The sequence below is a fragment of the Alosa pseudoharengus genome, unplaced genomic scaffold (assembly GCF_046254945.1).
Source record: "Alosa pseudoharengus isolate Yale_2024_CS ecotype anadromous, Long Island Sound unplaced genomic scaffold, YU_APseudo_1.1 YU_APseudo_1.1_scf_1, whole genome shotgun sequence".
Taxonomy (NCBI): Eukaryota; Metazoa; Chordata; class Actinopteri; order Clupeiformes; family Clupeidae; genus Alosa; species Alosa pseudoharengus.
The window spans coordinates 55,905,160-55,915,159 of NW_027468564.1; the positions used below are offsets into that span (position 1 = coordinate 55,905,160).

Below are 10,000 nucleotides of genomic sequence, written 5' to 3' on the forward strand. Positions count from 1 at the left end.
CATGGGTACCCTACAGGCTGCAAACTGTACAATCTCACTGTATCTAGAATAGCCAGACAGGGGCCCTAACAACTACGTATACGATGACAAAGCATCTATTTTGAACAGTGTTGATAAACACTAGCGAGCCTATTCCTTCATGGAGTGACAGCATCACCCTTGAAGACAATGGGTATTGATTGTCCTCTTTCTGAACAGCACAAGCCACCACTTCACATTACAAAGGCTGATTATACAATCTGAGAGAGGATGCAGTCAGTGTTCTCCATGAGTGAAGGGCAGTCATCAGTCTGCTGTCAACACCATAATGCCACACAAAGTATTCACTAACTCCGTTTGCTCTCGCAGTGGGAGGATGGATAAATGGATGGCTAATCTCGCTGAAAGATAAACGATACCAAAATAAATACGCTGCAAAAAGTCATGAATTATACATGAAAGGTCGAGCAAGGCCGTCTATTTCCAGGCCAAAAATGATCCCGTATTAGAGGGAAATCCTGCTTAAAATTGTGAGCTGACAACTCTGCCAGGGGAGCTGCCAAACCCCGCTGCACATGCCTGGCACCCGCCACGCCACAAGAGACAGGGCCCTCCCACATTAAGGGAGACCCTGCCTGTCACGGGGGAAGAAAACTGGGATATGATGGGGGCTAGAACACCAATCGGTTCCACAGCGGGTCCCTAATAATAACAACCAAGTGTGACAAATGTGCCAGGGACAAGTTCACTCTCAAATGCCCTCCCAGGAGAAGGAGGAAAGAACAGAATAGCTGAACAGAATCTACTACTAGTGCTGCTGTTACCATTCAAATATGAGCAGGAAATACATACGCAACAGGCACTGCTCACTAAGGTAAAGGATCAAAAGAGATGCAGGGTCACTCTCTCTCTCTTTCTCTCTCTCGATCTCTCTCTCTATCTTCACCAATTAAGATGGTGTAATTGCACTGTGGGAGGGATGTCAGTGGGATTATCTCTGTGAATGCACAGCAGACCCATAGTGTAGCCCTGCAGAGCTCTGGCTGGTGGGTGACCTCTGTTTGTTTTGACAAGATTGGCATTCAGTTTGGGTTGCAGACAGGAGGGATCAGCAGCCATGGCTTACCAGGGGATTACCACAGTAGGGTTTGACCAGGGAGCAGGGAGGTTTCATACACGACCACATTAAAGGCTAAAACACCAAAAGGCCCAGGGAACGACCACAGCTCCTGACTGACCACAGCATGTACCAGTGCAGGTAGGGATGAGAGGGCCAAAATCTCCCCAGGTGTGCTGGACTCAAAATGACCTCTTCAGGAATAACAGTGGTCATGTAAATGAAAATGTGGTGACGCCCAAAGCCTGGTTCACTGGAACACTGTTCAAAAGGCTTGTATCCTTTAAGAGACCCATGCCTAACATTTCAATCATTTCAATTTCAACAATTCCATACCTTCAAGCAACCTTTCAGTGTTTTTATGATGTTGACAGAGCGGTGCGAAGTGGTGCCATGCCCTTTAATAAAACAGTGTTTTCTCTTCTGCTAATCAGAATGCTTCATGCGAGCTCTGAGGGGCTGGTCCCACAAGTCTAACTGCCTGTGGATTACACACGAGCCGCTGGCTGTTAAAATTATATTAGTTTTTTATTGCCAGTCTTTATTAGCTAGGCTAGCATCAGCTTTGTGTCACAATTAATCCTGCCCTGACTAGCACTGACTAATATACTGTACATGGGCACGCGTCGTAATCTTCACGAAAGCCATAGAGCTTTTTAATTCATCCTCAGTATGATCAAAATCCTATTTGAGTCTCAATCTTTTCCTTCCCAATCTTCCTGTTTGGTAAGGAAAGCGGCTCAGTCTAAACATTGTCTTTACATGTTCTCCGAGTCTTCTTCCTAATGTTCTGGAAGCTTCACAGATTTAATCCAATTTTGACGATCAATTCTGTCCTCTAAAATCAAGGACTATGCTTTCACAAAAGAAAACTTTCCTCTTTTTCCATCAATGCTCCTAAAATTCTCCACCAAAGACACAGTTGCATTTTATCAGCATTAAGACAGAGGTGTGTACTTGAGTGATTTCTTCACCTGTGTTCCTTCATTTGTCTAGAATCTAGAATAAAAAAAACAATCTAGACTCTGGATTAAGTTAGAAATACATACTGGACTTCAGAGGAATCCATCGGCTGTGTAAAAAGCATTACGCAACAGTTCACAGTAATCCTCCGTCAGTCTGGAGCCTCCATCTACACTCTACAGTCTGTGGGGGTGTGTGTGTGGCTGTGTTTGGCTCACCCTGTGTGCATGAAGACGTAGGTGAGGAAGCGCCAGGCCTGTGCCCGTAGCCGGGGGTGGTACGGCAGCGGCCCCCTCAAGAAGCCTGGAGACGACACCTGCAGCACCCACCGGTCCAGCATCAGCCCGTAGTACATGAAGACTGCCACCTACAGGAGCCAGATGGGAGTGCAGCCATTTATCCACATTTGCACACATTGCAAATGATTCGGGCTAAGAACAGACTCAGCCGTAAGTCCAATTAACACTCTGAGATATAAGAGATGCAGTATATGAGTTACCTACAATAAATGAATAAAATACAGACATTTTGCCATGTGCTCATTCATGTACCATTAAATATGACCAACTACGAGTGGGACCTCCTCAACAGGGCAACTGTTTGTATTATTTTTATCTGCTTCTCTCTATGTCCACACCTCTGCGATGGTGATGACCAGGATGAGCCAGGGAGGCGGGCAGCATGTGTAGCTGTCGAAGTACCACTTGCGGTCCACCTCCCGGGGCAGCGTCTCGTAGGCGATGTGGCGCACCAGCCGCTGGGAGAGGCCCAGGCCCCCCTCCTCCCTGAGGGAGGCCCCCTTCAGCTGACGGCTGCCCTGGAGGATGGCCCGTCGGAAACTGTTGGATCGCTTGTTACTCATCTGGAGGGAAACACAAACGCAAACACACATATGAATATGAAGATATTCAGCGAAAAGGCACATATGAATTCAAATGAACATACAAATAGAAAGGTTGGGTTGTTCTGCACGACTCTAAGGACCCAGCACTGACAGGGGGCCCCCAGAGAGCCCCCGATAAGTAAGGGATAACGGCTGCCGAGGTTTCCTGTTATACAGAATTAATGGACGAGGGCGAGAGGCAAAGAACTCTCCCGACGCGCAGCGGAGGACACCTCGAAGGCTGTTATCCCACTTATCACCCGGTTGCAACTATAGGCAATAGTCATGACTTTATAGTACGCAAAGGAAACAAGTGGTTCTGTTTAAAAAGAAGCCGGCTTTGTTGTACAACTTTCTTTGGGCCTATAACAGTGATAGCATGGACAGTTAGCTTGTTTACAGTTGATTCCATTGTTGCAAAGCCTGCTTCCAGGCTCAACCGTCATCCTACTATGGTTGTTATAGTTACCATTCATAAGCATTGATATGGAACGGTGATTAAACTTTTTTTTACCAGATCTACTTTATTGGTGTCCCGTTATTCAGAATAAATAGCCACCCCACCAGCCAATCAGAAAAGAGTATTTTTTCTCTCTGGGTGATGATACTATATATTATCTGGGGGACCCAGAATTATTGTCTGTCAAATTTTCTAGCAGCGCCCCTGCCACAGACACAAACATCTGACACATAAGCATGCACAGACTCATGTATAAACCTTTAACTCATGCCCACGTACACACATCCATACAGACAAAGGCCCACACAAACCAGACACAATACCAGTGCGTGGAAATGCAAAATGCTGGTGATGTTGGACTAATGCAGTCCACCCTCAGGAATATTCCTCCCTGCTGAGGCTCTTCTAGAAACCAACAAGCTGATCTCTGTGTGCTACGGCTCAGAACATAGCTGGCTTATGTGAAGGACAAACTAAAACACCTGACATTATACTTTCCACAGTCTAAAAATATTTGTGTGAAAGGGGACAAGGAAGCAGACTGACAAAGTCCCTCTGAGATGGACTGGTTTTGCATTGCTCCCTCCAGGCACAACAGCAAGCCAGTCCATATGCTCACATCAATTCCAGCCGATGAATAATGAAACAGCCACTTTGTTGGGCGCTATCCACAAGTCTATCCCTCTCTGATTCTTTCTCTCTGTACGACAGCTCACACCCCTCCAAACCTCCAGCAAGAACAGTGACGGAATGCTGCCCGTTGCCTGGCAACAGCTAAGCGATTCCCTTCCTCGCCTCTTACCCAAACACTGGGAGCAGATGCCTGACAAACGCCTGACAAAATCGCCAAGCAAGCAGCAGCCTAGGAGCCCAAGAGGCGACAAAACGACAAAAACCCCCGAATGTCCTTTTTTCCCATGCCAGACTCCTGATCCGGAGTGGCCTGTGACATCTTACGTAACGCAATGAGGAGCTCAAGAGAGAACTAGGAATGCAGAACAAGGGAACCGAGCCCACAGCGGTTCTCCAGACTTAACCTTGACTTTTGCGGCCTGCCCCAGAACAGTAGCTACTTGTTATTTGAACGTAAGTAAAGGAGGCGGAATTCCTAGCACAGAAGAACACCATACTGTGGCGAATAACTTCAATCACACAATGGAGCTTGCGGTTGGATGCCGTGAAACAGTGCCCATTTTAGGATTAACTGGAGAGAGGGGTTTATTAGTGAGTAACCAAATGCTGCTGGTGCTGAGGAAATGGCTTAGCTTCCTGTCTGGATAACAGCTTATCCCCAAATCCGCTTTAATTTCTTTAGGCATACAGTCCGGAAATGCAGAACACAAGTGCTGCAATGGTGGCCTTAACTTTATTTTTTGTCACAGTGCATAACTTTGACAAATGACTTCAGCTGTAAAGTAGAGGACATTCAGAGCAACAAGCTCCATAAAATGTGACTGGGTCTTTGAGAACAGGCAACCAATTCAACAGATTTACCGGTATAGTGACGTGTGGGTGTGGAGGGTGTGTGTGTGGGGGGGTGGGGGTGGGGGGGTGGACTTTTTGAAAGAGCAGTCCAGCAAGGATTTGTTCAGAATGTCTTTGGCTTACTGCAGAAAGGATGGCTGTAATTTTGCTCTGTCTTGCTTTGTACACACTTGCTTCAACACTTCAGTGCAATCTTGACTCTTTCCTCTGTTTCCTCTGCTGAGCAGCTTGAGGTAATCAATGTCTTTCAAAGCGGCAGCACCACCAAGTCCACGCGTGCTCCCCTCCTGTGAGAGATTTACTGTAATGACTCCAGAATGTGTGCAAATGCACCAATAATGTGGGGCTTCTCTTTCTTCCTTTCCAGCCGTTCCTCAACAGTCGCTCCTTGAAAAACAAACAGACTGTGAACACAGACACTGCCATTATCTTTGCACTGATGGCCAAGACTGTGATTTGTTAGACGGCTCCCTGTATTGGATGGGAGGGGCATGTGTGTGTGTGTGTGTGTGTGTGTGTGTGTGATTATTGTTGGGGGGTTACTACATGGGGCTGGTTGCCATGGCCACGCTGTCTGGCTAATGCCAAACAAGAGTGGAATGAGACGGTGCCACACACATCGCTCAGTCCTTCCTGCACAAACACTCATCTTGTCTCCTCGATGCGTTTTCCCCTCCAGCAGCCAAACGCCATAATAGCCACAGACTGATTCCTCCAGCTGTGCGAAGCAATTTCTCCGCCACCCCCCCCCCCACACACACACCCTCCCGCTGCCTGAGAGAGGGAGCTCCGCGCCTGCCATCCACGCCAGCGGGAGGCTATCAGCGCTAACGAAGATGGAGGGAAGAGATACGAGAGGACAGGATGACTGAGAGAGAGAGATGAGAGAGAGAAACAGAATGGGAGAGGATGAGGGAGAGAATGGAAGAGAGAGCTGCAGTGAAAAAGGAAGAGGGAGAGATGGAGAGCAATGGAGAAAAAAGGCTAATGTGAAAGAGAGAGAGAGAGAGAGAGAGAGAGAGGGAGGATGAGAATGCAAGATGGGGTAATGACTTATCATCACAAAGACAGCTTTATGGGAAAAGCAGTGTTGTAAAAGTAAAGATGGGCGTGTGGGATAAAGCCTCAAGCAATCTCCACCACCTCAGCACACCCCGCCCCCCCACCCTATTCCACCCCCCACCCCTTCCCACCCTCCAGCCTCCATCCCTTTCTCCTCTCCCCCACGGCTTTTGTTGTGGCAGGCAGCGCATGTGAAAGCTCCTCGGGGGGGAACAATGGCGGCTCAGACCCCTGCTACATGCTCCTCATTCTTCCCTGTCCCACTTCCAGCTGTAGGCTCGCGCCCTGTGACACGCACATGACCCGCCCGGGCCGGCAGGGGACAGTGCCAGGCCCACAGAGCCCTGGCGTCATGCCACCTCACCCGCTCTCTGGGCCCGCCACTGCCCACCTCACAATGAGCCGCTGTCTGGGACAGGGGTTTTGATCTCAAGCCCCGAGAGGAGAAGAAAGGGTGAAAAACAAGAGATAAAGAATGAGAGAGAGAGAAAGAGAGAGAGAGAGAAAGAGAGTCTAGAAGAGAGAGAAAACCTGGGAGAGAGAGAACAAGACAGAGAGAGAGCCTGGGAGAGAGAGGGAGAGACAGAACAAGAGAGAGAAAGAGAGAACAAGAGAGAGGGAGAGAGAACAAGAGAGAGAGAGAGAGCCTGGGAGAGAGGGAGAGAATGATTGATTTAGCACTCTCCCGTGGCATTCATTTTGCGAGCTGATCATTTTTCAAGATGACGACTGTCGTTGAGTGCTCTCAGTTCAAAAGTTCACAACACCATCTGGGACTGGCAGAAATAAACATTGTGACTAGATGTGTGAATCCAAACAAAAGCACAAAAGAACCAAATCAAAGTATCATGCAGCATTTGTAAACTACAAGCAGTTAGTTTATGTTGCCAAGAAGCAAGACAGCAGGCACACCAATGTTTTGACTAGTTCAATGGAGCAAATCAAGCTTTTCAGAATGACTTAATCAGCTTGCATAATGTTCCTTCTCTCCAAACTCCTTTGTGGTCTCTGGGCCACTGGGCCACATATTTTCAGTTGTCAACCTAATCAGACTCTGCTGGAAAGCTGTGCCTCCTCATCTACTTGCTTGATTTCTTCTTCTCCTAATTATGTGACATGGGAGAAATTATTATCTATAAGAAGGGACTCGAGGCAGCATACTGTTGAGACGGGCCTGATTAGACATATTTTGCATAATTTTTGTATGTATATTTGCATACAATTTGTAATATCTCAAACTTTCTCATCACACAGGCAGCCTTTGCTACCTAGACTTAGATAGCGTATAGCACCAGTGAACTGAATCTCTAAGCCTCAGTAGAAATACAAATCTCTTTCTCAAGACACTCAACACAACTAGCTCCTTAGATACAGGTCCTCAATATTTCGAGGCACAACAGCCATTTCTCCATGGAAACAACCACGACGCGCTGGCTCACCAGGTTCACAAAGTCTTGGTAGCAGATCTTCCCGTTGGCGTCGGCCAGCGCCAGCAGCACCTCCAGCTTGTGGGGGTCCAGCTCGGAGCCGTGGGCGGCCAGAAGGTCTCGGAAGCGTTCGGTGCTAATGAAGCCCGAGCTCTCGGGGTCATACTGCAAAAAGGCAAAACCCACAGGAGAGACACATCAGCACAGACACACATACACACACACACACACACACACACACACACACACACCAATCAACACCACACGCAACACCCACAAGAGAGACAGATCAGCACACACCAACCAACAACACAAACGCAAACACCCTCAGCCAGCACCCCCCCCTCCCAGTTCACACCTTATGAGCGAGAGGTGAAACCAAAACTCACATGTGCACCCCAAGACGCGTGGTGAGATTAACACCTTTAGTGCGCCGAGTCTGGCTGAAACTCACATTCTGGCAGAATCAATTTAGAGAGCTTTGTTAAATGAACTGACACGGGCATTGGTGTTAATGGAATTCATTTGCAACAATCGCGGCAGCCTATTTTAGTCAGTGCAAGTGGGAAGAAGCCTTGAACAGAGGAGCATCTCAGAGAGAGCTTGTGAAAGAGAGGCTAAACATAATACTAACAGATAACCAGCTGCCACATGTCATTCCTTTGTGTGTCCACTACAAATGGCCCAGATATGGGTGGTTGTTCATTAAATCCGGAGACTAGATCCGAAGTGGCTAATAGTTTTAACCCATTCTGGTTCATAACCTTTCACCCAGTGTTTACAAAGTCAACGACTTCCCAGGTCAAACAGCAAATCCTGCAGGTCCACAATGTCACTGAAACTCACAAAAGGAATGGGAAGAGAAACAGTGAGATGCCTAAGCAAATAGTGAATACCACTGACTCTCTCTCTCTGAGACACACACACACAGGACGTCTTTTCTCTCTCTCTGAGACACACACATACACAACACACACAGGACGTATTTTCTCTCTCTGGGACACACACATACACAAACACACAGGAATTCTTTGTGGAAGAGCCTCAAGAAAACATCAGCGATGCAACTGTTTGCATGCAACTTGCCCGTTTCTATTTGAGGGACAGCAAATTTACCTCCAGTTACTGCTGAATGGTTTTTAGTCCGACAAAGTCTGACAGTTACGACAGTTCTCTCTTTGGTACTTTGGAGCAGTGGCTTGAAGCAGTGGCAGAGCACACATAACCTGACATAATAAAGTGAACAGAGACTCCCACCATCTTATACCTAGAGCCTAACTGTTTGATGGCCTCCTCCATATGCCACATTGGGCACAGGACGGAACAGAGGAGAAGAGAAACAGGAGGGATTTCTTTCCTCAGATGAACAACAAAGGAGTGCCATTTCACAGCTTCCCTTTCTTCACCATCTCCCATTCATCTTAGACACTCCAAATGTCACTGATGAATTCTATTCTCAGCGCATCTAATCCGCTGCAGAGGGTTCTGCTGTGTAATAGCTGCGAGCAGCATGCTGGGAAATGAAATAAGCACTTTTGTGGATATTCAATCTCCACGGAACTCATGGTCTCTGTCAGACTTCAGAAAAGTTAAATAATTTTAATAGAGCAGTTTGAAGGCAGCCTGAATGATTAGTCTGGTTGAGGTAAACACTATGTAAAACACCCACTGACTCTCACGTACTGTGAGATGCACTGAGACTCTAAGACCCTGAAGATTCACAGACTGGAAGCCTCTCAGCCAGAGCTGGAAGACACGCCACTGACCTTCTCCAGCAGGATCTCGGCCAGCTTGTGTCGGGCGCTGATGCTGTCGCCGCACGCTTTCATGGTCGGAGCGGGATGAGCTCGAGTGTTCCAAACTCTAGCGTCTGCAACAATGTGAGCCCCAGCTCCCACAGACAAGGACTTATCTGGCCCCCTGAACGGATTTACAGTTCAATACAGACCCCCCCCTCCGCAGAGGCCCAAACCAACCCCAACAATCCCACAACAAACCCCCACCCTGAGCCCCTTAGCCTATATTCAGCCCTACTTTCACTCCCTCGCACACAATCACACACACACCAGTTCATACTCTGCTGAACACCCAACAGAACTTTCTGGTAGAGGTTAAGCAGAGAGAGAGAGAGAGAGAGAGAGTTTGAGAGAGAGAGAGAGAGAGAGAGAGAGAGAGAGAGAGAGAGAGAGAGAGAGTGAGAAACCCACCCACAACAATGGGCCTCAACGGCGATTTCATGCAAGGTTTCCCCGATCCCCCAATTAGACGTCACTTCCACCGGGTCCCCGTGAGCAGTCGACACAACAAAAACAAAGGACGCTTGATGATATGCCGACAAACTCAGGGCACATACACGCAAACATCACACACACACCAGACGCCTTCTTTTACGCAGACATAGAAAGGCCCATAATTGTCATGTTATGCATAGAAGGGTTTCAGGCACCGGAACAGTTTGGAGGAAAACAACAGGTTTCGCAATTATTTACTTGAATGGGAGCCAAGCTTCCCCATGAGAAAACCCCCTGAGAATTGTGTGAGGAGGCTAGCCCAAACAAAGGCGTGGCAAATTCAATAAAAAACAACGCACACACATGCACACACACACACACACACACACACAC

At 47.8% G+C, this 10,000-nt stretch overlaps 1 protein-coding gene across 1 annotated transcript in view; it reads right to left on the reverse strand.

The window, feature by feature from the left end:
* Nucleotides 1–10,000, reverse strand: part of rhbdl3 (rhomboid, veinlet-like 3 (Drosophila)) — a 40,811-nt gene that overhangs the window by 9,284 nt on the left and 21,527 nt on the right. Inside the window, exons 4-6 of the mRNA XM_076275600.1 lie at nt 7,389–7,541; nt 2,697–2,921; nt 2,278–2,426 (exon numbers count right to left, since the gene is read on the reverse strand). Coding sequence (XP_076131715.1) covers nt 2,278–2,426; nt 2,697–2,921; nt 7,389–7,541 — 527 coding nt within the window. The remainder of the gene's footprint in view (nt 1–2,277; nt 2,427–2,696; nt 2,922–7,388; nt 7,542–10,000) is intronic.